Source organism: Anastrepha obliqua, unplaced genomic scaffold (genome assembly GCF_027943255.1).
Source record: "Anastrepha obliqua isolate idAnaObli1 unplaced genomic scaffold, idAnaObli1_1.0 ptg000005lb, whole genome shotgun sequence".
NCBI lineage: Eukaryota > Metazoa > Arthropoda > Insecta > Diptera > Tephritidae > Anastrepha > Anastrepha obliqua.
The window spans coordinates 2,391,973-2,419,618 of NW_026562177.1; the positions used below are offsets into that span (position 1 = coordinate 2,391,973).

Consider the following 27,646-nt stretch of genomic DNA (forward strand, 5'->3'; position numbering starts at 1 on the left):
AAGTGCGTAGGTTCGAATCTCTCTTCATTAGGTTTTCTCCACACATATTATTGCCCATATAACCTAAATATGTTAAACTTGCTTTCATCTTCAAATAAAACGTAATTCCACCACTCGAAATTCTTAACCCCATGACGCTTTGCAAATTTTATTCACTTGAGTCGGTTACTCTCGTTGATGAACGGTTTTTTTTGTGCAACTCTTCCATTATAATTATTCTTTTGCAACACTATACGTATACTTTCGGGGTTGCAGTTAATATTATGCTGAAAACAATGAACGACGTACGCAGTCCCTTACCGAGCACAAAACTGAGCAAAACTCATCCCGTAGAGAACAGCTGTTTTTAGTTGGTTACATACATACAAACTGGATAAGGAAGACAAAATGGATAAGGAAGACATTGAAATTCGCGACTTATATCTTAATTTATTTCAACTATATATTTTATATAAAAAATGCAAGGACCAAAAAAAGTGCAGAAGGTATAAAGTTCGGCCATTAAATAGGAATTGGGGCACAAGTGGTTATCAAATCCAAGTGTTCCTCCGATTGAAAACATGGAGCCTGATGAATTGTTTGCACACACGAGGATGTCCCCGCCTGTGTATGAGCTGCTTTTAAAATTAGTTAGCAGTTCCTTGAGGAAGCCAAAACAGCGGATTGGTCCTAAGGAAAGACTATCTTTAGTTTTGCTGTATGCATATTGAGAAAGCGAGGCATCAAGTCGATTAATATTTATTTCATATTGATTGTTTAAATATTTGTCACAAGGTGTATCTGTGCGGAGCATTGCATGGAGTTATAAGTTAGGTGCAACGACTGTGCGCGAAATAATACAGGAAACTTGTGAAGTTATCTGGGGCTACTTTCTTCAGTTTACGTTAGCGAACCTACAGAATCCCAGTACAAGGATATTGCAAAGGATTTTTTTGATATGTGGAACATTCCAAATTGTTCGCCAAGTCAAGTTCGATGTATTACAACTACAAAAAATTTTTTAACATCGTTCTGATGGCCGTTTGTGATGCCAAGTATACTTCCAATGCAGTAAGCATCGGGAGTTGTGGTAGTCAGAGTGACGAAAGTAATAAAATTTAAACGTAATAAGTTATTTCACCTAATACCTATGTACAGGGTGGGCTATATAGCGTTTGCTTTTTGAATCACCTATTATTTTGAGAATGGTAACAGAAATGACATGTCAAATGAGTTCATAATTTACTTAAAGGTTTGACATTTACGAAATGGGACGCTATACGCTTGAACAAAATTGGGAAATATTGAAAACCTATTTCCAAAGTGGTGAGTCTTCTTCTTCTTCCGCGGTTACAGTAAATGGCGAGCGTTACCGTGACATGCTCAACGAGTTTTTGTTTCCAAAAATTGAAGAGGATGACATGGACGACATTTGGTTTCAACAGGACGGTGCAACTTGTCACACTGCCAAAGTTACACTCGAACTTTTGGCTACCGTTTTTGAATTTCAATATCAATTGGCCGCCTTGGAGGTGTGATTTAAGCCCGTTGGACTATTTTTTGTGGGGAGCCGTTAAGGACAAATGCTATGCGAACCATCCAGAGACGATTGATGCTTTAAAACACGAAATCGAAGTTGTCATTCATGAAATTGGAGCCCAAACAATAGAAAATGTGCTTAAAAATTGGGTTGATCGAATGGCCTACTGTAAAATCAGTCGTGGCAGTCATTTGAATGATATTATTTTTCATTCATAAATGACAATGTTCAATCTTCAAAATAAAAAAAAAAGTTTGAAAAAATATTGATTAGTTTTTTTTTATAGCCGATTCAAAAAGCAAATTTTACATGGCCAACCCTATATATTTTACAGGCATTTTTCAACTTTCATCATTTGGACAGAACTTGATGCAAAATATTATACTTTGCCACTACCGCCCCCCGTGCGAATATCTATGGAATCGCCCGAACCATTACCACACCTTTTCGTTGGCGATGCTGCATTCCCATTGAGAACAAACTTGATGCGTCCATATCCCGGTTCTAACTTACCAAGAACCAAGCGGATTTTTAATTATCGCCTGTCAAGAGCGCGTAGATTAATAGAGAACAGCTTTGGAATATTAACGGCGCGATGGAGAATTCTTCGCACGACGATTGAATATGACCCTAAAAATTGCGAAAAAGTAGTGCTAGAATGCATTGTGTTACACAATTTTATAATTTTAAACGATCACAATCGTTGGTATTGCCCTGAAAATTATGTTGATCGACAAGAACCAGGCAACATCGTTCATTGTGGGGAATGGTGACGAGAAATAAATAATGAATCTTCATTACCACGTATGTGGACTACAATTCGGAGAGCCCCAACAAATGCGCTTAATATCCGCGATAGGCTTGCTGATTATTTCATAAATGAAGGAGCTTTACCATACCAAGATTACTTTTCCATTGGTGGACCCTACATATAAAATTGAAACACATGTGAAGGGAAACAAATATATATATAATGAATTATTTTGTTATTTATGTTTATTTATTTATGAATTTTTTGATATGCAATTTATATACATATTTACAAATATAAATTCCAACTGTAAATTTATGCAGTTAAAAATATTTGGAAATATTTTCATTCTTCAGTTATTTCTTTTATTTTTGCAAAATTCAGGTACAATATATACATACATATTTACAAAATCACAGTATTCATATTCCAAATTCAGTCTTTTCTTACTAACTACCAATACTTCTATTAAAAATAAATATCTTATAGAATTCAAAATTCAAAGATTCTTAAAACTAAACTTAAAAAAATTCAATAAAAGATAAAAATATAAAAAAAAATTCAACGAATTTTAAAACTAAATTTAAAAAAATTCAAACGAAGATAAAAAACTACGAACCCTCATTCCGGCTCCTGCTCTATTTTAAATGTTACCTCCAGTATTCTCTGCATGGCCCGGACTTGCTTAGCTGCATTCATTTTAGCAACCATTGAGCCAATAATATTACCAAATGAGTCCGCTGAGTTGTTTGTTTTGTTTTCTTTTTCAATGCATCTCTTTTTCAAGAGATCGATTGCTTCCAAAATGTCATTTTCAATTTCAGCACTTCTGTCGCGTTTTTTTCCGCTAGGTTGCTCTGACTGGGGTGGAGCAAGTGACGGAGCTGACGCTTGAGTTACTGATTTTGGTGTCAATGGTGAATCAACATCATCAAAACACTCTTCTGGTGGCACTATTGCTGGCAACGGCGAGGGCGTAGAAATTGCAATTGAAGACTTAAGCGAATCTACTTCTGGGCACACATTTTGTGAGGACTTAATTCTTTAAGAAAACATTATTAGCTATCACTTTATAAAAATATTCCAACTATACTTACGGTCGAGGAATAGCATGCGGCCTTAAAAATGTCATGCTTTCAAGTAAATACCACGGCTTCTGGTATTCTGCTCCACTGCCTGATGGTGCTTCTGATTTCCTGGCTTCTCTGCCATACCGATCGCGGAGAGTTAACCATCTGCGTCTGCATAGCTCACCTTTAAAATAACTTTGTTATGAAATTTGAAATACTAATACTCGTAAATATAGCTCCCACTCACCACTTGTGCGGAGCTCCTTTTCGATTTGTTCCCATATCAAATTTTTCCTTCCCTGGAACTTTTATAAAAGATTACTCTTATCGTATAATTCTTTATTGTCTTATACTAGCGATACAAGATGCTCGACGTTCAGCGCCATTTCCGTGTTTAATATGTTTGTAAACAAATTTGTGAAAATAAACGCATATGCATCTGCTTGTATTGACACAATGTTGCTATTAACATTTTTGCTTACACAGTTTTTCACACATCCGCGTTATCAGTTAAAATTTTTCATTGTTTAATAAACCAAAGCCAAAAACCAACAAATGCAAATAGTTCATTTATCTATAATTAACATCATTCAACACTGTTTTCAAGTTATTTTAATAAAAATTATAATTTTTCTAAGTTTATTTTGTAAGTGATTTCGAAATGTACTGCTTGGCAACACTGTGTGGTGAGAGAGCAATCAGCTGACAGGGTTTACGGGATTTTTCAAAAATCGTGAAATATAATCCACGATACGGAAGGAAGGAATTTTTCATTTACATGGGGTTCTCATTAGTTTGATCGTAACAGCTGACAGGGGACTGCGTTTACGTCTGTCACTGTTTTCAGCATTAAGGTGTTGGGCGACTTCTGTTGCGAGCTTAGCAGCGCTCAAATTTGAATTTTTCTTAATTCACTATCCACCGTTCATCTGCATCCGAAAACAATTTTGGTCGTCCCGATTTCTTCTTATTTTCTACGGATTTTGTTTCTTTGAAACGATTTATCACGTTGTATACAAGCGAATTTCTGCGATTTCCCGAACGGTTTTACCCTTTTCATGATGACTAATAATTAAATTTCTGACTTCAGTTGAGCTTTGCCCACGCTGTCTACCCATGTTTATAATTTGGACTTTTATTCAACAAAACACGACCTACCTACCTTGCACTGTTCTACCGAGAGAAAATTAATTGTGGGACTCACCGGTTTAATGTATCAACTAATCGCAATAATGCCAGATGTCCGACTACTTTTTTAACACCAATTTTGAGAATGCTGCATGATAAATTTTGTATAAATTTGTAAATTATTATAACTATTTTTTTAAATTCTATTTGAATACCCAATAGAAAAATATAAAAATAAAAATATTTAACTTGCATTTCTTACAAAAGTTTTGAGTTTGAAGCTGCATGCTATGTATGTCCGAGTTCTTTATTAAGCCACTGTATAAATATATTTTTTCTGAATAAGAAAAAATCCATCAAAGGGAAAATTATTCAGCGAAACGAGGAGACAAGAACAAAATTAAACGCTATTTGGAACACTACTCCAAGATGCAATAATAGCAGGAAGAGACTTTTTTTGCCTGTTTTTGGATGTTGACGATGAGCGGCCACCAAAAAATTGGTCGACGATGTGTGGCACATTTAATGCAAAATTATTTTGGCGCAAACGAAATTCCCGTGAAGAATAATTTCCCTTTAGAGGATGGCGTTTGCGTGATTAAACCATAAATAATTGAAGGTTTGAAAAATAAAAATCGGAGTGGGAGCTGAAATTATGCCTAAACTTCATAAAAGATTTCACAAAACGATTGGCTTTTCTAAACGTGGATATAGGGGATATTTGTAATCACTTATCCTTCATAAACTGTAGACCCTTTACTGCATATGCCAATAAACAGATAATGAATTCACATTCAAACTAGCGCAAATCTGTTGGTAACTTTGTAAAGATGTTCCAGAATTTATTTTCCTCCTTTATGGTCAAAATTGCGTGCTCAGCTATGACTAATTAAGTAAACTAAAATATAGACAATTATCAACTTCAAATATTACTTACATTTCTAATTTCATATACTCATACATGTGCATACTTACAGTCACTCACACCTTATTTGATACAGATACGATTTGTTTATAAAGTGTTTTACATTTCATAATATGTTATGAAAATGAAAGAACAGAGTATGACATCTTATTTTTTGTTTTTTTTATTTCATTTCTCAATATAAAATAAAAAAAGGTGTACACTCTTTTCTTTATAATGCACAAAACAACAACAACAGAGGATTCACGCCGAAACTTAAATTTGTATTTGTATTCTTAGTATGCGAGAGTTTGCAGAGTGAGTTTGACATAAAGCAATATTAAATTTTATGTACGCCTGTTAGAGATGGGATCGCGAGCTCCGGTAGATAATCATGAGTTAGTTTTGAAGCATTTCAAAAAAGGAATGCCACATCGTAAAATAGCTGAAATTGTACATTTAAGTTCGTCAACAGTTCAGCATATTATTGAACGTTTTATGGGTGAAAATCATAATAAATAAGGAGCGACAGGTCCGAAATAAAACTTTCACAGAGAAATAGTGTCAATGGTTAGTGCGCCAAGTGAAGAAAAATCCAGCAAAAAGCGCTCCAAAGTTAGCTGGGATGGCCAACAAGGATTTAGGTAAAACTTGCCATTCGGAAGCTATTCGAAAAGTACTGAGGGAAGCAAATTTAAATGGTAATGAAAGCCCGTAATAAACCTCTCGTAATAAGATCTAAATCTAAATAAGACTCCAGCATTTTGGAGAACCGTACTTGTGATTAAAATAAACTTATTTGGACCAGATGGTAGGCATTTTATATGACGCGAGGCCAAAACGGAGTACAAAATTTCCGAGCTACTATAAAACACGACGGTGGCAACGTTACAAGTATGCCTTCAAATGGAGTTGGAACTTTGATCTTTATCGAAGAGACAATAAACAAATATGTTTATTTAAGACTTCTGCAAGATAATTTGGTTCAAAGCGCTAGAAAATTACAAATTGAAAATGATTTTCACTTTTAGCAATATAACGACCTTCACCACAAGTCACAAGTCCAACCTTGTTGATACTCCTGCACATTCATCGGATTTGAACGCCATCGAAAATTTGTGTTCGGATTTGAAGACAAATAGTACTAAATATCTTAAAATTATGATAATTATAAATAAATAGTTGCTCGTTTTTAACTATAAATCATTTAAGCTGTGACGTGAATTCTCTAGATTTGTTTTTATTTTTTATTTTTTTCAACGCAATGAAATGAGCGAACACTTTTCATATTCTGTGTTGAAAAATGAAATAAAACAAAATAAATAAAATATCTTCATACTCTGTTTTTCCATTTTTAATGAAATATAGAAACCTTGACAAACAAATCGTATCTGTATCAAATAAGGTGTGAGTGACTGTATATCGTACAAACCAATTCATTAGGGGGCGTCCATAAATTACGTGAGATATTTAAGGGAGGAGGGGGTCGAGTCAAATCTCATCTAATCTTACGTTGGAGAGAGGGGGCGGTCTAGGCAAATATCACGCAATTTTTTTTCTGATTGAAACAAAAAAAATTTATACTATTTTGGTCCATTATCCAGATTGTACATGCTTAAGATTTAATCTTAAACGTAATCGTAGTATGATTAGGATCATTCACTAATTCGTTCGAAAGAAAATAATTTCATTCGTACTTCGACGTTATACATTATTGCTGTCAAACCACCATATTTTTTTTATACCAAATAGCTCAATTTAATGTGAATTTACGGTACAGTGTAGCCCGTCGTTTGTTTTCGCGCCACTATCAGCCGAACGTGCGACTCGATAAGTAAGAGCGTACGAGCTGAGTGGCAGCGACACACGGACAGGTTCCAACCAGTGCTGCCGGACGACCAAAAAAAAGTGAAGTGAAAGGTCGAAAAAAGTGAAGTATTTTCGAATTTTTAGAAGTGTTTAAAACTTTTTATGGACAATGAACCCCCTTAAATAAATTTATTTTAGTTATAGTTAGATATAATGAATTTTATTGACATTTGATTAAACTAAAGGCTTACAAATTCAGTTTATAAAAAATTGCATTTACATATACAATATGTATTAAAATAGTTAATTTTAAGACCAATAAATTCACATGAATAAAGCCGACTTCATATTACTACTGAAATAAAATGGAGGTACAAATAATTTTTAATTTTTATATTAGATTTTATCTAATGACTATTCAAGTAAAAAAAATAAACATTTAAATGGTGATTATTTTATACTGAAAAAGGATATAGCATTCTTAAGATTTTTTGTATTCCCTTAGAATATTATGGGATGGAACCCAATTATTGATTTCGTTTGCAGTCACCATTTCTCTTACTAAAAGTAAGGAGTCCACTGTACCCACATCCAAACAATTTCTTCTAAACGATTTAATACTATTCATTCTTGAAAACACACGCTCAGGGGATGCGCTACTATGTGGAAGGCTTAGGATAGCACCAACAACATCTTTTAAATTAGGGTACATTAAATCTCCTAAGCTGTTTTTCATGTAAAACATTTGTTTCCAGAAACTCTCAAGACCTTCTTCGGATCGATTTTGTAGAATAACTAACCTCCATTCACTTTCCAAAAGTTCTAGATGTTCATCATTTTCTACAAGATTTGGGAATAAAGTGGTTAACGGCATTAAACTAGAGCCTAAAGAAAGAGGGTTTAGAATTTTCACAGCATTCAGAATTGGATTTTTAAAATCGATTCTACGTAAAATTTGCTTGCAGAGAATTATATAAATCTGTTTACAATTTTGCTGAATATCAATAGTTTGTGAATTTGTTAAATTCTGACTTTGTAAAAGACTCTGAGCTTTTTGTCCAAGATAAATATCTTTTAAAGGTTTAAATACACTTAGCTGATCAAAATTATTCACTGTTAACATTTCAAAATTTAACAGGTTTAAGTCAACAAAATTACTTAAAATATTTTTGAAATAGAGGGTCAACATTTCCAGAGCTACGTGAAAGCGTGGAGTCTCTGACTGAAATTCTAAGTTAATTTTATTGATTTCTTTCAAAATGTATGCTAAAAAAACAAATAGCATTTATTTGCATCATTCATATTTGTCAGTATGTTATTTGTGATATCATGGTTTTGTTCAAAATTTGTTAAGTGAAAATAATGAACTAAGGCTTTCCATTGTTCCAATACTCTGGACACGGCATTTTCCATAGACAACCAACGGGTATTAGATAAGTACTTTCAAAATTTTATGATTTTCTAAATTGAAATAATTTTGAAATTCAACGAACTCTTTTTGCCTTTTACTGCTATAATTAAAAAAATATTTATATAATATATCCCTCACAAGATTCTCGGTTTTACTTGGAATGGCCTTAGCAGCTTTCGATGAACACAAATGCATAGAGTGGCAGATACATCCAATAACATACAAGTGAGGATTTATATCTTTAAGGAGCCTCTGCACTCCATTTATTTGACCCATCATCACTGAGGCATTGTCAGCTGCAAAGCCAATTAAGTTTGTTAAGGGAATTTTAAATCGTTCAAAAAAAGCTTTAATTGATTCAAAAATTGTTTTGGAATTACTCTTATCAAGTTCGATTAAACTTAAAAAATGATCTCGAATTTTCCCGTTTTCTTTATCAAAATAGCGAACCACTAGAGCCAAACATTTTGCTGAACTTACATCTGTTGCTTCGTCTATTATAAGAGAGAATTTGTTATTTCTCAAACAATCGCTTATCTTTTCAACAAAATTTTTATGTAGTACATTTGTTACGGTTTCTTTTGCCTTTGTTCTACCACATTTCAGGCCTTTTATTACATTTGTATTGGGTGCAACACTTTTAATTAGTTCTATTAAAGGCGATATGAGTGTAAACGGTAAATCGTAAATGCACAAAAAAAGTATAATTTTTAATTCAGCTATCTTGATTGCATTTTTGGTAGCATAACACCTTTCTTTAACGTCGCTCAGCTTAATTTGATTTCGCAAAGCTGCTTGCCTTTTTTTATGACTTTCTCCTTCTCCGTGTCTTTTAATATTGGTTATGTTATTTGCAAGGATTTTTTTGCAAATCACGCAGTACGATTTACCTTCTTTAGTATCAAGCCATCTATGTAAATTTTTCCAATGTGGACGGAATTTTTGTTTACAATTTTTGGACACATCTTCGGAGGCTGATCCAACTGATTCGTCAGAAGAGCTGATACTAATATAATATTAGAAATATTAGTTTTTGCAATCAAATTATTAACGACAACTTACACTGATTTACTAGACACTGGAATTGTTGGCTCCTTTCTTATTGCACCATATTGCGTGCCATCTGCTTTGACTAAAAAACTAATGCGTACAATTTAAGATATTTGTATCACAAGTACATTTAAACAATGTTTTTTCTTACCGATCCATGATTTTACACCAAAGAAAACGAGAGTTACGATATGCTTTGCTATTAAAATTAAAGCACACTTTTTGAAACGAAAATACAATAATTTGAATGAAAACTTTTGTAAAACTATGAGGCACTTGATTTCCGAGAAATAAATACTCCAAACCAAATGAAGACAAAACGTAAAATCAGTTGAAGCCACATAGCGGTATTTTTCGAATGTGTTTGTATGTATGCATACAAATGCACAACTTCTAATTAATTGACATTGCCAAGTCAAGCAAACAAAGCGAATAAAATGACAATCAGTCACAATAGTTAATAGGGTCTTCGAGCGTTCAGCAAATTCATGTTTGCCCTATGAGTGGTAATTAATTTGAAATAAATAGAAATATTTATGAATTGAGATATTGAAATAACAAAGTATTTAAAAAGTGAAGTGTTTTTTTGAACGAGGCAAAAAGTGAAGTATTTTTTCGAAAGAGGAAGTGGTGGTATATTTGGAAAAAATCGAAGTAAAATCTTCCAAACGAAGTAAAAACGGCAGCACTGGTTCCAACCTTCTTTGTTTAGAGAGAGCAAATATTTACTCCAGGTACTTTGCAGTTGATTCATATCAAATTTTTATGCGTGCCTATGTTTTTTTTTTTTAGTTTTTTAACGCGCGCGAATGTCAACAAATTTTTATTAAGAGTTACAAAGGGAAATTGTTTTTAATTTTTTTTAGGTTGTGAAATGCGATGATTAGAACTGCTGCAGCCCACGCCGGAGTGATCTGCATATGATTCTTCACGGCCGTTTTCTGCCACCTCCATACCCCATCACTTAGGTTGATTGACGTTTGATAATTCCGGACCTCAAAGAACATGACGGAAAGTCATTTACTCCATTTCTAATACGCCTACCGATTCAACCGCTGAATGCCTTTATCAGCACGCCTTATGATCTCTATTGCCCAAGTATACTTGATGATTTAGAGAAAATATGCTGCAGTATATGCGGTATTTACTTCGCATCTATCACAAGAGCTGCAGAGCACAGGCGAGCAGCTCACATTGCACCAGCTAAGCAAGTGCGTATGTACCGCAAAGTGCGACCCTCACGAAATGTCGAAAGACGAGCTAAAGAGTTACTGTGCGCAAGCGTCAACAGCTTAGAGTGGATAGATCAGAACGAAGTTGAAGGAGCAGATGATTTTACTGAAAATCATATGGACATGTTGGTCCCAATAGTCTCTCTTGAAACCGCGCATGATTCTCCATGGACTGAATTAGAGTAGATATTCTTTTTTTAATCGCAGTAGTTACGATTTAAGTCTTCTACGAGTATTGTTAAATTTTTATTACACTTATAACTCCCAGCAATATTGATTACTAGTCTTAGCTAGTGGTAAATAAAAGCACGAAGCATTTTTTTTCTTTTTACAATAACAATCTAACGCTTTTACATAAGAAACCCACATTTTGAAAAATCTCACGTGAGATTGGCGGATGGGGAGGGGGTTGAATAAAATCTCACGACATCTCATCAGGTGGGGGAGGGAGATACAGAAAATTGAAAAAAACACCTCACGTAATTTATGGACGCCCCCTTATAACCGTACATACTCACCTGCAGAAAACCATATTTGAATTCGATATCTAAAAAATGATACTCCTTCGCATGAGCTGGCCGTTGTGGAATTGCTGTAGTTTGCTGTTGATAGCCCTGTGCGCCGGTGCCTGATGCATTCGATGCCATGGCAATGTGTTCATAAGTTTTTGATTCCTGGAAATAAAGCAGAATGACAAACATAATCGATTAACGGAAAGTCAAACAGAATTGTAAAGTTCCAAAATGTCGACATACTTATCATATCGCACTTGTTACGTTAAAGCGTAACAACTCAAAAAGAAAAGGAAAAGAGTAACCACTCAAAAATTTGTTATTTTAGCGCAACTACTAAACAAATAAGAATGAAACAACCGTTATATTGTTTTTAATGATATTTTCGTGCAATTACATATTTTTTCCCTTGTAATACCTATATTATTAATATTTACGGAAACAGTTTTTCGTCTCTACTGAAAATGTTCAGATTTTGAGTTGTTACGCTTTAACGTAACAAGTGCGATATAGTAGAAAATATATTTACATAAGTAAGATTTCTAATTTTTTATTCCGTAAATAGTCACTGCAAACCATTCTGCGCTTTAAGTAAAGGAATTTAAATGTACTAAATTTGCCACTGAATTGTAGCTGTGACGCGCTTTCAGCGCTGCTCTAACGTATTCAGCTAATACTGCATGTTTTCAAACAACTATGGCTACATGTTTATGTACTTATATACGAGTACACGCAACTGCAGTTTAGGCTTAACCATGTATTTAAATACACAAAATTCCATTGCATAGTTGTTGTATCTAACCGCGTTTACTCACTTTCAGAACGCGGTCAATCCTTGCTAATCTAACGAAAAATGTTACAGGGTCCGGCACTCGAAGTGTAACCAATTAAAAAGGCCATAAATTTAGTTTGGAAAATTACTTTTATTCAATTCAAAGTAAAAAATGTGTGAAACTACATAATACAAAATTAAGAATCAATGTACTTTTGCTCGATATGACCACCTTTTGCCTTGACTATGATCTTGAGACGGTCCAGAAACGAATCGCAAGCTGCCCGAATGTGACTTGCAGCTATTTTGGCCCACTCGCGTACATTGGCTTTTTTCAATGCCTCGAGACTGTTGAATCTTTTAATTCGGACCTTGCTCTCAAAAATGGTCGGATTCGCGTCTGGTGAATTTGAGAGCCATTGTGCGGGCCTTACCACGAACAATTGCTGGATGTGATGCCCGTGCATCAGCTGCGCGAGCGGTCTGAAGTTGGTTACACTTCGAGTGCCAGACCCTGTATGTATCACTGTTACTCACTTGACAACTCGGGATAAAGGAATGTTATAAGACAATTTCAAGCACTGCCAGAGTTTTAGCAATGCAGAGGCGGGATTACTCATTAATTGCTATAAAAAATATATTTTCCACAAAAAATACTCAAATATTTTAAATGGTCGACTTAAACCGCATGCTAAATGCATTTTTTATAGCTACCAGGCCGGTTTTCAAGAAGTAAGTTCAACCATTGACCAAATTTTCGTACTAAGGCGGATATTGGAAAAGTCTCGTGAATTCGGCAAGACGACGTATCATCTTTTCATAGATTTCAAAGCAGCTTACAGCAGCATAATTCGAAACCAGATCTTGTCAGAGAAGGCTGAGCCCGGTATTCCCGATAATCGACTATGCGCAATGCAAGGAAAGGCGTAAGAGTTCAAGGCGATGAGTCATGGGAGTTCGCCACCATGAACGGACTCCCGCAAGAGTATGGTTTCTCATGTCTACTCCTTAATATTGCCCTTGAAAAGGTTATCAGAGATTCAGGCGTAAACACAAAGGGAACTATTTTATTTAAATCGGTTCAGTTGCTGGCTTACGAGGACGACATTAGCAGTATTACATCCTCACTGGCTAGCACTTTTTTCCAACTTCGTCGGACTCTGTCAGACATAATGTGGGTCAAATACTCACCGTCGGTGGTTATGGTTTCGAAATAAAAAATGAATTTAAGTAGCTAGGAGTAACCATTAATCACGACAATAATCACAGAATCCTTATGGCACGAAGCTGCTATTTCTCTTTGTGCAATCATCTAAAGAGCCGCCTTCTATAGATTAAAGATTTCACTGTTCCGCACAGTTACTATTCCCACCTTGCTATACGGTAGTGAAACCTGGTCACTCAGAGTTGCAGATAAACAGAAGATATTGACCTTTGAGAGGAGAGTTCTATGAAAAGTCTTTGGCGCGATATGTGATAAAGGCGAATGTTGGAAGCGCTGCAATCATGAATTCGAAAAATCGTACATACAGCGGTTTGATATAACATCTATTTATTATGATCAACAGACTGGGATGGACAGGTCACATATTACGGCGGAGACTAGACCAGGATTATTAAGCCAACAATTATGATGATGATGCTATCATATTTACTGGGAATCTTTCATGTACAGGATTTGGTGAGTTCCTATTTACCGAAATGTTAAATAGTTCCACTATAATTACTTTCTGAAGCGTTAACAAATAGTCTAGGCAATATTAAGTCATGCCATTTGCCGGGTTGGGCATTTCAGAAAAGACGAAAGAAATAATTCACTAGTGTAAGCTAATTGGGAACTACTTTCGAAACCACAGCCCAGAAAGGTCAAGTTGTAGCAATTCAATTTCAATTTCCCCAGAAATGCACTCAACACTCCTTTCACCAGCAAAGCATTAGACAGTTAATGGCGAGCAGCGCCATACGGCAAATATACATCGCAGAAACATACAGGCTGGTCCATAAAGTCGCTTTTTTATGATTCATATGTGGGCGTGCACAGCACTGAACTAGCAAAATTGCTGCGGTAGAGTAACCCCTGCATTTGTGTTCGATGTAAGCCAAAATGCAAAAACTTTATCTGTCACAATGTACCACCAGGTATGCCTGGCTGACTATTCGTTTAAGCATACACATATACACAAATATGTACATATATTACACATGTGTATCTTGCATGTGTATAACTACGAATATATACAAATTTATGGTGGTGAAGCTAACTTTTTGAAACCATTGCGATAAGTTAATAAATTCATTAGGTGCCTACTGGACGAAATGGTGAGAGAAAATATAATATATCAATTTTATAAAAAAAAAGAGGTTGTCTGTAAAGTCGGTTTACTGACGATAGTTTAACGTGACAACGTCATAAGAAAATTTTGTTGGAATGGTTGCAATTTTCAAAACAAAATTTTAATTTTATTTGTTTGATAGATATTTTGTATGGATATAGAGAAGGAGGTAAATGGAATTGCAATGGAATAGGTCAAGTTACATTTACACAATCGTGAAAAATGACGAAACATTTATCAAATTCATGAAAGATATCTTCAATTTCGATTGTGCATCAGACCTTAATAAGTCAACAACACTAAGAGGCACCATCACCGATTTGCCTTTTTCAAGACACTTTACACTCGAAACACTCCCTTTCATTTCCTACTTTTTCTATCATCGTCCTATTCTCAACAGAGAAATGGTTCATTACCATGCACACAGGAAGAAGGCATATGCAAATACAAGTATGTGAATTTATATACAAATGCGCATATACATACATATACCTACATATATATGCTCACTCAAGTAGGACAGAGCCAGATGTCGAACGTTGCCGAACGCGGGGGCCGATTGTGCTCTTTGTCGTTCGTTCCGCGCTCTCGCTTGCAGTTCAAGCACATTAGCTTACATTTGCTTGCGTACGGAATAGATTCGTATATTTGATATGTCCATATGACTTGTATGCATCTTTACATATAGATTTGTTCTTTTTGAAAATTGCGCGAAATTGTATATGTATACGCATGTTTATATACATATATTAGTATACAACATATCTTATAAGGCATATGGTAAATATTACCATACATTTTTTCCTTCATATATAATAAAAAAATTAATAATAATAACATTAAAACAACAGGTATTATTAACAAACTTGGTTTTATTTTAAATTCTTCAAGTAAATCAAATTAATAATAATCAATAAGAAGGCATATGCAAATACAAATACGTGAATTTATATATGTACATATGCGCATATACATACATATATACGCTCACTTAGGTAGGAGAGAGCAAGATGTCGAACGTTGCCGTTCGTTTGCTTTGTGTGCTTTGTCGTTCGTTCCGCGCTTTCGCTTGCAGTTCATTCAAGGTAACGACAATGAGCAAGGTAACGACAAATGAGCAAGGTAACGACAAATGAGCAAGGTAACGACACATTTTTTCGTGCGTGCAGCCGGCTAAATCGAATTATAAGACGTTATCACGTCAAAAGTTTTGGAAATATTCGGTGCAAATTCAATCATAAAATATTTTAGGGATGAGGAAAGCGTCACAATAGGCCCATTTTTATAACTTCGCTTAGTCTTAGTTTGTGCTTTCGCATTCTTATAAAACTAAAACCAGTTTGTAAGTCTAAAAAATCTGAAAGTCTATTGGATTCACATAGAACTTAGGTCTGCTAGGCAATCAAAGAAGTACATCGCTGATATCGATGAGTAATTTAATTACCGCCTAACTATCGAGGTGGATAGCAATAATGTTTGCAGGGTGAGAGAAAGGTTCATCAGCTATGTTGTTATGTCGTTACTGCAAATACTGCTTGAAAAGTATCTCATTGGTCTGTCAGCCGAAAGCTAAGGTTAAGTTAATCTAATATTAAACCGTTGGTATAAATAAGTCTAGAGTTAGGCTACAGTTATAAAACTAAAAAATCTTTCTATTCGTTTTGGATAGAGTTACTGCAAAGGAGGCGTTTTCGAAGGAAGGTGTTTTTGAATATCTCAGATTCTTGAAATGCTGTTCTCACTATTTAGAGGAAGAATTCGTAATTTGGAGAGTAATTCTCAAAGTCACTAAATGTATTATCCATTAAATTTGAAATAAATAAATAATTATTGGAGTCAGCAACCCATTTTCAAACAACATTCGCATGTACTTATACAAAGGCAAGTCTGAAAGACCTCCACTCACCATCATCATGATTTTCATTGTTGTTAAAAAATGCATTTAGATTTACTAAAACTACTGTTTGTTAGTGATTTTAAATTGATTACGTGTTTTTGGCCATTAGCAAAAGTCGCTTTTTACGAAAAATTTTAAAATCGAAAAAAAAACCCTCCAAGGTAATCTCAGGAATCATCTCCTTTACCAAATTTATTTACATTTTTTTCCTTTAGCTGATTTTCTCGAAAAATTCGATTTTATTGACCTCTGGAAAGTTGCACCTATTACTCTGACCTGCACATCTGGTAGCAAGAATGAACTTCTTTCTAAAGCTAATATGGTAATTCAGCAGCATCAACATGGGATTGTCTGCGCGCGTTCTATGGTTACCAACCTGGCTAAATTAACCTGATTTGATAATCAATGAGACGTTGTGTACACGGAGCGATTCTAAATTTGTCTTCTATGCAGATGATTTGAAATTTTTTAGCAGACTTACATACTCCTCGGATATTGCGTTATCACAAAGTGATTTAAATAATTTATTCGAAGCAAATTGCTGCTTAATATCAAAACTGTTTTCACATGACTTTCGCTATAGTTCGAAATCCATTTGCTTATACTTATAACATTTTTAGTGGCCGTCTTTTCGTTGCAAATGAATGTTTAGGTGGGTGTAGTTTTTGACTCAGCGTTTTCCTTTGGTAGTCAGATTATTTTTATTATTTTAAGACCTATTCCAGTTTGCGCTTTCTTCCACGTTATCCTTATACCAGAAAAACACCTTATTGTTATATTGAAGTTAATGGATAAGTACGTCTCAGTATTTGGAATCCAATTCATACTGTTTATTTGTAAAGAATCGAAAGAGTTCAACTTCGCTTTGTCCGGTTTGTTCCGCAATCCTTTCATTTTAACGAGGCATGTCGGTTTTATAGGTCGTGGTGAATGTTAATAAATTCAAAATCACTTTCTTTTCCACGTACAATACACTCATTGATGTTTATATATGACATTGTCTGGGGTATCATTGATTGTCCAGGTCTACTGGGGCAGATAAGCTTGAATATTCGCCAAAAGGTTAGCGTTTTCAATCTCCGTTGCACGTTAAAATTTCTTAAACAAATTATTTAAATTATGTAGCCATTATTAGATACCTTAATTCCCTTCCTAGATCTATATTTTTATCTAAGTTGAAATCAAAGCCAAGTCTTGTCTTTAAGTAATTTGCACCTATAGTCTGTAACGTTTTATAACAAATGCAGTAATTTTGTTGCGAGTTATGTGGAATACCACAAAACACTTTTTTTCGAGGTGCCTCCGGAAATTCAATGTCATTCCCTCGATATCCAATACTTTTCAATAAAAATTTGTTGACGGCTTGCGGTAATCAAAGCTGCTCCCGACTGCTAGCACTCCATATTTAAATAATTAAAAAATTAAATGGGTATTTGGCCGAGCTCCTCCTCCTATTTGTGATGTATGTCTTGTTGTTGTTCCAGAAATGGAGGGCTTTACAGTTTTAAGGCGACTCGGCAAATGGTTTTTTGTGAGGAGCTTTTTCATGGAAGAAACTCACTCGGAGGTTTGCCATTCCCTGAACGGCGACCGCTATTAGAAAAAAATCTTTCTATCAAAACTTCTTCAAGCAGGAATATTCGAATCTGTGCATTTGCGAATAGTAGCCGCGCACCAAGCCATTCGGCTATGGCAGACATCAATAATATACTCGTATAAGTGCACTGGCAACAAGCCTCGAAAACCGGGGTACTCTATTGACTATAAAATATGAATTCTATCAATTTGAAATTTTAGATCCACAATTTTTCCTATGGTTGCCATTTCTTTATCACATCTCAAGAAAAAATCATAGAGAAGGGAGAAAGAATAAGATATACACAGATATACAGTAGAATTGCGATAATTTGCTCATCGTTAATTCGAAAATCTCAAAAGATTGAGACAATCTGTTGGTGGTTTGAAAAAATCTTAATTCGCATTTTTGACAATGCCAGTTTTGCCCCACTTATAAAATATGCAATTCGCAATGCAAAGCAACTTTCTGTTGGTATGATGAAAACTTGGAAGATGTTTTAGCGGAAAACTATAAAAATAATGTCCTAGATGACGACAGTGAAGAGGACTTTATTACATACAAAGATGCGAAATCCCCCATTAAAAAATACTTTTTCATTTTTCGAATTACAACGTTTATAGAACCGTTTTTAATTTCTCTTGTTTTGGAAAACTCTGTACCAAAATATGCGAAACGAGCAATGCAAAATAACCCTTTTTAAAACGTAATGTTTGAAAATACCTTCCGCTAAGTTTATTTTGTTTCTTCTATATTTAATTCGTATTATTTCTTGTTTTTTAATATAATATAATAGTATTATTATTAAAAACAATCTCTATGTGTCGTGATTTTCTTATTTTGACTTCTCTAAACCCTGCTAATTTGAAAAAAAAAATGTAATATCTTGTTATCACAAATGAAAACGCAATTTAATATTTATATTAATATACAAATTGGTCCATGAAATGGATAGTTTTTGGTTCACTAAATTCACTAAAGTGCTTCTGTTAGTAAGAACTTAATATATCTACCGATTCATTGTCTTACCTATAGATAACAATGGAAGCAAACAGTGCCATAATGCAAACGTATGAAATAACTGACTTTACATTTACCACAATCACAATCACCACGACCTCATTAAACATTAAAATATGACTGGTTCCTTGCGATAACGAATTGCACATATATGTATCTAGTAAATGTGTATATGTAAACGTAACACCCGTATTATTTTCTATTATGTTTACTCACATGAAAAGCTAAAATATTAGAGAGACTGGCGAAAACAGGCTCAGCGGCAAAAGCCAGTGTATCCGTCGACTCTTCCACTGTGTGCAAAACTTGCAGAATCTACAAATCGAAAAAACAAATTGAAAATTATTAACCTCATGATATTTTTACACCTAAATTTCTACCTCAAAATAAATTTGTATCAAACTAATTTGCTAACGCCATAGAATATCCCAACTCACCTTTGGATGACGAAATCTTTCCATTGCTTTAACAGAATTTTTCAGCAATTCCGTTACAATTTCCTTGCGTCTCGGTTTGAGCAGCTTTTCTGCTATTTTTTTCTCGAAAACGAATATTGAACACGCCTAGAGAAATTATGGTAAAAAATATTTGAAAGCATTCATATATGTGAAATATCTATTAAATTTTTAAATTTTGGTCAGAATTAGAATAGAGAAGTCAATGATTGAATGTTCGAATAATCGAATAGATTACATCGAACTTTCTGCAAATAATTTATGACTGATACCAAACTGTATGGAATCTGACTTCTCCATCAACCGTAATCGTACACCTCAAGCTCAAAGGTGTACCAAAAATGCCACTGACTGATAAGTAATGAAAGGGTCGCCTTTGCAGGACTACGTCTGAAGAAATGTAACTCGATATTTTTATTACTACCAAGTTTTTCGGTAGTTTTTAGCGTAAAATTGAACATACGGCTTTCACTTATATACGAGCTTCATATGTTTTTTTTTCAGTGGGTTAAAGAATTCAAATCTTCCAATTAATTAACTCGTGAAACATTTTGTGCGACGATTTTTTACGATTTTTAACGTGAATTGGCGAGACTGAAGTGCATTGATCAACATTCTTCCACTTTTAGAGTTCAAGCGCCGCTCTTAGCCACTGTGAAGCGCTGGTACAACGAGTTCCAGCGTGGCTGTCGATCCTTCCAGAACGAATTTCGTGAAAGCCGTCCAAAAACGGTCTTTGTGCCAGAAGCAATCGATACTATGCTTCAATTGATAATGCAGCATCGCAATATTTCGTATTGCCGGATAGAATCATCCTTGAGCATTATTGGGACCTGCGTACGTTCAATATTTCATGGAAATTTGGTCCTTAAAAAAATTTGTTCTCGTTGTTTCTTCTTCTTCTTAATTGGCGCTATAACCGCTTACGCGATTTTGGCCGAGTTTAACAAAGCGCGCCAGTCGTTTCTTTCTCGTGCTAACCGGCGCCAGTTGGACACACCAAGTGAAGCCAAGTCCTTCTCCACCTGATCTTTCCAACGCAGAGGAGGCCGCCCTCTTCCTCTGCTACCACCAGCTGGTACCGCATCGAATACTTTCAAAGCCGGAGCGTTTGTATCCATTCGGACGACATGACCCAGCCAACGTAGCCGCTGGATCTTTATTCGCTGCGCTATGTCTATGTCGTCGTAAAGCTCATACAGCTCATCGTTCCATCGTCTGCGATATTCGCCGTTGCCAACGTGCAAAGGTCCAAAAATCTTACGCAGAATCTTTCTCTCGAACACTCCAAGCGTCGCTTCATCGGATGTTGTCATCGTCCAAGCTTCTGCGCCATACGTTAGGACGGGTATGATGAGAGTCTTGTAGAGTGTTAGTTTTGTTCGTCGAGAGAGGACTTTACTGCTCAGTTGCCTACTTAGTCCAAAGTAGCACTTGTTGGCAAGAGAGATTCTACGTTGGATTTCAAGGCTGACATTGTTATCGGTGTTAATGCTGGTTCCTAAATACACGAAGTCTTTTACAACCTCGAAATTATAACTGTCTACAGTGACGTGGGATCCGATACGCGAGTGCGCCGACTGTTTGTTTGAAGACAGGAGGTACTTCGTTTTGTCCTCGTTCACCACCAGACCCATTCGCTTTGCCTCTTTATCCAGTTTGGAGAAGGCAGAACTAACAGCGCGGTTGTTAAGGCCAATGATGTCAATATCATCGGCATACGCCAACAGTTGTACGCTCTTATAAAATATAGTGCCTGAGCGATTAAGTTCTGCGGCTCGTACGATGCTCTCCAACATCAGGTTAAAGAAGTCACACGACAGCGAGTCACCCTGTCTGAAACCTCGTTTGGTATCAAACGGCTCGGAGAGGTCCTTCCCAATTCTGACGGCGCTGCTGGTGTTGAGCAACGTCATCTTACATAGCCGTATTAGTTTTGCGGGGATACCAAATTCAGACATCGCGGCATACAGGTAACTCCTTTCCGTACTGTCGAATGCAGCTTTGAAGTCGACGAAAAGATGGTGTGTGTCGATTCTCCTTTCATGGGTCTTTTCCAAGATTTGGCGTATTGAGAATATTTGGTCGATGGTGGACTTTCCAGGTCTGAAGCCACACTGATAAGGTCCAATCAGTTGGTTGACGGTGGGCTTCAGCCTTTCACACAATACGCTCGCTAGAACCTTATAGGCGATATTTAGAAGACTAATCCCGCGGTAATTGGCACAAATTGCAGGATCGCCCTTCTTATGTATTGGGCAGAGCACACTTAAATTCCAATCGGCAGGCATGCTTTCATCCGACCATATTTTGCATAGGAGCTGATGCATGCACCTTACCAGCTCCTCGCCGCCATGTTTGAATAGCTCAGCCGGCAGTCCGTCGGCGCCCGCGGCTGTGTTGTTCTTTAGCCGCGTTATCGCTATTCTCACCTCGTCATGATCGTTTAACGGAACGACAATTCCGTCGTCAACGATTGGGGTATCGGGATCTTCACTTTCTCTGTGACATGCGCAGCTGTCACTGTTTAATAGGTTCGAGAAGTGTTCCCTCCATAATTTAAGATTGCTCTGTACGTCAGTCACCAGTTCGCCGTCTTTGTTCTTACAGGAAAACGCCCCGGTCTTGAAACCTTCTGTAAGCCGCCGAACTTTCTGGTGGAATTTTCGGGCGTTATTCCTGTTGGCCAGCATCTCAAGCTCTTCGCACTCACGTATTTCGGCCTCTCGTTTCTTCTTTCGGATAATACGTCTCTCTTCCTTTTTCAGCTCTCTGTAGCGATCCCACATGGCTCGCGTTGCGCCCGATCGCAGCGTGGCTCTATAGCCACAATCTTTTCTTTCGGCGGCAGCATGACATTCCTCATCGTACCAATTGTTTTTTCGAGCTCGCCAGAATCCGATTTCTTCTTCGGCGGCGGTACGTAGAGAACGAGAAATGTTGCTCCATTGCTCATGCATGCCGGTTTGTTGGGCAGTGCTCTCTGAGAGCAGGAGTGAGAGTCGAGTGGCGAATCTTCTGGCTGTCTGTTGTGATTGCAGCTTTTCGATGTCGAACATTCTTTGCGTAGGTAGATGCACGTTTTTTGCTGCACAGAGGCGTGTGCGCAGTTTGGCTGCAACAAGGTAGTGATCCGAGTCGATGTTGGGTCCTCGGATCGTACGTACATCTAATACACTAGAAGCGTGTCTTCCATCTATCACAACATGATCGATCTGGTTTCGTGTTTTTCGATCAGGAGACAGCCAGGTGGCTTGGTGAATCTTCTTATGCTGGAATCTGGTGCTACAGACTACCATGTTTCGGGCCCCGGCGAAGTCGATCAGCCTCTGTCCGTTACCGGATGTTTCGTTGTGCAGGCTGAATTTTCCGACTGTGGGACCAAAAATTCCCTCCTTGCCCACCCTGGCGTTGAAGTCGCCAAGCACGATTTTTATGTCGTGGCGGGGCAGCGCTCATAGGAACGTTCCAAGCGCTCATAGAAGGAATCTTTGGTCGCATCGTCCTTCTCTTCCGTCGGAGCGTGGGCGCAAATAAGCGATATGTTGAAAAAACGGGCTTTGATGCGGATTGTTGCGAGACGCTCGTCCACCGGAGTGAACGACAGTACTTGGCGACGAAGTCTCTCTCCCACAACAAATCCGACACCGAATTTGCGCTCCTTTACATGGCAGCTGTAGTAGACGTCGCAAGGTCCTATGGTTTTCTTTCCTTGCCCCGTCCATCGCATCTCTTGGATGGCAGTGATGTCAGCCTTTACTCTCACGAGGACATCAACCAGCCGGGCAGAGGCACCTTCCCCATTAAGGGACCGGACATTCCAGGTGCATGCCCTCAAATCATATCAATCAATCTCGTTGTTTACCGCATAATTTAAATATTGCCCAAAAATTCCTCGTGTCGATTGGTAAAAAATATTGTCGCAACTGTACTACCAGAGAACTTAAAACAGTCAATTCTGATTAGTACCAACTATTTTTAGCCACAAGTTTTCGGGCAATTAAGGGAAACCAACCGCTGAAGGCGAATCGCCCTTCATCAAGACAATGGGAACTTTACGCGTCACCTAACACGTCACAGTTTTTGAGCATTCAAAACATGGAATTAATAGGTCATATGCCTTACAGCCCTGATTTGGCACCTTATTATTTTTGTTTTTGTTCAGGAGCATCAAAAATAAAATGCGAGGTTAATGGTTTTCAACGCTAAAGAAGCCTTTGAAAAACTCGTTTTGGAGGAATCCACCCCTGAGTGCTTTGAAAATTGGTTTAAGCGAATTCAGGAGAATACTGATTCCAAGGGGAATATTTTGAAAAACAGTAAAACTATTTCCATTATTATTTTCTTGTGTTTTCACTATTGGGTGCAAAAAAGATATTATTCTGAGGCCAAATATATTCTAACGAAGATTCTAAAAGAAATTCAGTCTTAGTCAGAGTCCTGAGAAGAAGGAGAAGTATAGTACAATGTCAAGTAGAAGAACAATGGCAAGGTACTATCATTTAACCACGATTTTTTGGATTCGCCGGCAAATCGCGGCTGGTGTACTGCGAATAACTGATACAATTTCTATATTCTCATCCGACTGAAACTTCTTCTGATCTTCAAATCAAATCGATCATTTTTCGATTGTCTCCAAAATTTTGGACATGTGTAAACTGAAGACTCTCTCCAAAATGGCGGTATGTTGGAATACATTAAGGATTTCATGGCGGAATCGGGACTTAGTTTAGAAAATTTTTCAAGGCCATCAAAAATTCTTAAAAACAAAGTCGACAAAAATACCGTTTCAATGTCGTGTGTAGAAAGTTTAAAAAAATTATATGGCGGATCCAATATGACGAACGAATTTTTTTAATTCGTAGGATTAACTTGAAACTCGTTACATGCGAGTTTCTGGGGTCACTGAACACGAATTTTAAGTAAATTTTTCAAAATTCAAAATAATGAACCATTTATGTGAAGCGCGCTTGAGATATTACTCCTCTTCTATTCGCCATTTCCTCGCTCGCTATCTCTATGCTCGATTAAATTGACGAGAAATTTGCATGCGAAAGCAACACCAAAATTATCGAGTAAGATTGGCCGCTAGCGAGTATGGCTATAGCTCATTAGACTGCTATGCCACACTGCCTTACCAACACATGTAATTTAAGGCAGCCCTCTTCCCGCGTTGCCAACATATGTTATTTGCCACTTGCTTAATCTTGACTAAAAGAAGGGGCGTATTGTAAAAATAAATGCTTTTTGTATGTAGGTATGTCTGTCAGTTTCTTCCAGGCCACTTTTGAAGTATGCGCAGTAACTTTTTAAGTAATTCATTGTAGAGTCTATTCTGAGAATAGTAGGTATGGAATTTATGTTAATGGCAGGCTCGATAGAATTAACAGGAGATATTTATTTAAATTTGTTTAGATATTTTTTTTAAAATACAGAGTGACCCTCGTTGCTAATATTGTAGAAAGTACAAAGTAAATAACACAAGAGTGTATTGGATGTTACAAATAAACATTTACTTATTTGATGAAACACTTTAAGCTTCCTTTTAACTCACCTTGCTATCACTTTTCCGGTAGCCGTCATGTATTCGCCACACCAGTTCGGGGCCCGCACATGCCACCTGCTCACCAATCTCAAAGTACTGGCTAATAGGATTCGCGTCGGTGATATTTTGCAAAGATGTCGATGCCGTATTGGCACTCTTGAATTTTGAGAAAATCGTACCGGCGGGCATACCATCGATCAATTTCGAGAAAACATTCGAAAAGATGCCCTGCTGTTTGGGAACACCGCCAGTTACTGCACCCGTTCCAACACTTCCCTGGCCAACTCCAGCCCCACCACCACTACCTACAATTAAAAGTCCCGAGCCAGGCAAATCATTCACACCCAATATCGCGCCTTGGGCTGTTCCTATTGAAAGCCTCCCCCGTACCGTCGACGTAGCACCGCCTATCAATTGTGTACCGCCGCTGCTCTCACTGCCACTTCCACCAATGCCAATGCCACCACTATCACCTCCACCCCCAACTGCTGCTGCTGCTGCCGTTGTATAGCCATTCACACTACCCCTGCTTAATTGCTGATTAGTCGCCGATACTGTTCCTGTACCACTGGAACACTGTGCGATGATCATCTAAACCAGCTCCTATACTACCACTCCGCGAACCTGCTATACGCACACCAATGCCATTACCGCTACCTACTACTGGTACAATACGCGCACCTGCGGTTGCATACAAACCTCCTGTGCCAACTCCACTGCCAATTCCAGCGCTGGATCCCACTCCAGTTGCGGCTACTATACTACCACGCGCACCTTGTTCACCCTGCGCCGCAACCACGGGCACTATTCCAATTGCGCTTCCACTTCTGCTGGTACGCTGATGCAGCTCCTCGATGCTATCGTAACGTGAAAAGTCTCTGGCCGCCGTTGTAATTGTTGCTGTCGTGGGGTTAACGGGATTAAATGTCGATATGACGCTTGTTGTTACAGCTGCAGCTGCAACTGCAGTCACCATGCACGTTGTCAGTGTATGCTCGTTTATCTGTATGGCTGCTTAAAAATTTTCGCAACTATGTTTTGTGCTTTTGTTATTTTCACTGTATTGTGCACGCCCGCAGGTGGGATTTCATAGCTGTTTATACAGTTCTACACTTGTGGTTATTGATGATGTTTGCTCTCGTTGCCGTTGGCATGTGTTCACTTGGTTGTCGAATTAGTTACGGCTAATCAATTTAATAAACTTCAAACAACGGCAGCAATATTGAATTTGACGCGGCTGGCTTGTCAGTTGAGGGCGAACAATGCATGGAAGCTCTGCGAATGGGGCCAAAATGAAAGTAGATTTTATGCGCAATGCTGCATTAAATTATTGGATGGAAAAGCTTTTACTATGCAATCTGACCACTGGATATTTAATTAGTCGGTTGATTTTATAGGCTAGCAACAGAAGTTTGAAACTTTTGGTAAAGTATGTGAGTATGAGCCTACGCCCGCTACATTAACTACGATTGCTGTTGCTCGGCTTGTGGTTAGTTAATTTCCTTAAAACAATTAATTTAAACAATTTATAGGCTGATTTTCTTCCCTTTTCCCTTTTTCAGTGAGAAATGCGTTTGTATTCAAATTCTGGTGAAATACCGTTATCAGTTCCGTGTAATGTAGCTTCAATAGCTGACAGCGATAATCAAGCTCAATATTGTGAGACAATTTTCGGGTAATTGTAAACTCATCAATAAATATTAGCCAGTTCAAAAATAGCAATTCCTTCCTTTATTTACCGCAGAAATAGTTATGTTCGCTATATCACGTACTTACTTACTTACGTATGTATGTATTTATGCATGCACATACATATATGACACGCGCAGCAGTCACCTTTGATCTCTCACTTTCCTTTTTATCTTCTCCCCAACATTTATTGTTACTGTTTGTATTGAAATTAATCAAATCAAATGTTTACAGATACGTTGAAGAAGGCTGTTCATTTCTGGTCCTTCCTTCTCACACCTCTATTCGCTATGCGTGCGTCTTCGCTTAAGTTGTTATTTCACATTTAATTATGATTGACATAAATAAATTTGCGACAGTGGTCGTTTTCCTTGTCGACAGTGATTTGTAATTGTTTTTTGTTTTTGTATCTACAACTGTTTTTCACTTTAGAAAAACCCGGACAATGAATATCACCATTCTAGGGAAGTGAGAAAAAGAGAAAAATTAAAACGGAAATTAGCATTGTTTATATCAAAATAGTATAACCTTTAGTATGAAATGCAATACTGACAAAATACTTGTTAATAATGTTAAATAGAAAATATTATTATTATTTATAGGGGATATATACAATATAACCCTAGATCATAAGCATAAATATTTCAAAGGCTATCACTTTGATAATATATTTTCATTCACGCATTTTGTTAATGTAATCGTTTCACATGCTTTGCACCTGCTTTCACTTACTTCAATTAAAAAATATGGTATAATGCACTGTAACGCAAAATTGGTGGTAAGGAGATTTAAAAATTTCCCAAATAGTAGTGTGAACTAGATAGCTGCTGTATACAAACAGAAAAGCAATGGAGGGCGTACACGTCTAAACAAATTTTTTCATCACTCAAAATAATTTTTTTTATTTAGTAAAAAATTTATTCAAAAACACATGGGATGACTAATCTTGCTTAACATAAAACGCATGTGACAT

General features: G+C 36.9%; 1 protein-coding gene across 1 annotated transcript in view; it reads right to left on the minus strand.

Moving 5' to 3' along the window:
• Positions 1-25,518, minus strand: part of LOC129251140 (SCY1-like protein 2) — a 77,653-nt gene extending 52,135 nt beyond the window's left edge. Inside the window, exons 1-4 of the mRNA XM_054890514.1 lie at positions 24,994-25,518; positions 19,422-19,547; positions 19,201-19,299; positions 11,393-11,548 (exon numbers count right to left, since the gene is read on the minus strand). Of these exons, the coding sequence (XP_054746489.1) occupies positions 11,393-11,548; positions 19,201-19,299; positions 19,422-19,547; positions 24,994-25,173 (561 nt within the window). The 5' untranslated portion in view covers positions 25,174-25,518. The remainder of the gene's footprint in view (positions 1-11,392; positions 11,549-19,200; positions 19,300-19,421; positions 19,548-24,993) is intronic.
• Positions 25,519-27,646: the final 2,128 nt, after the last annotated feature.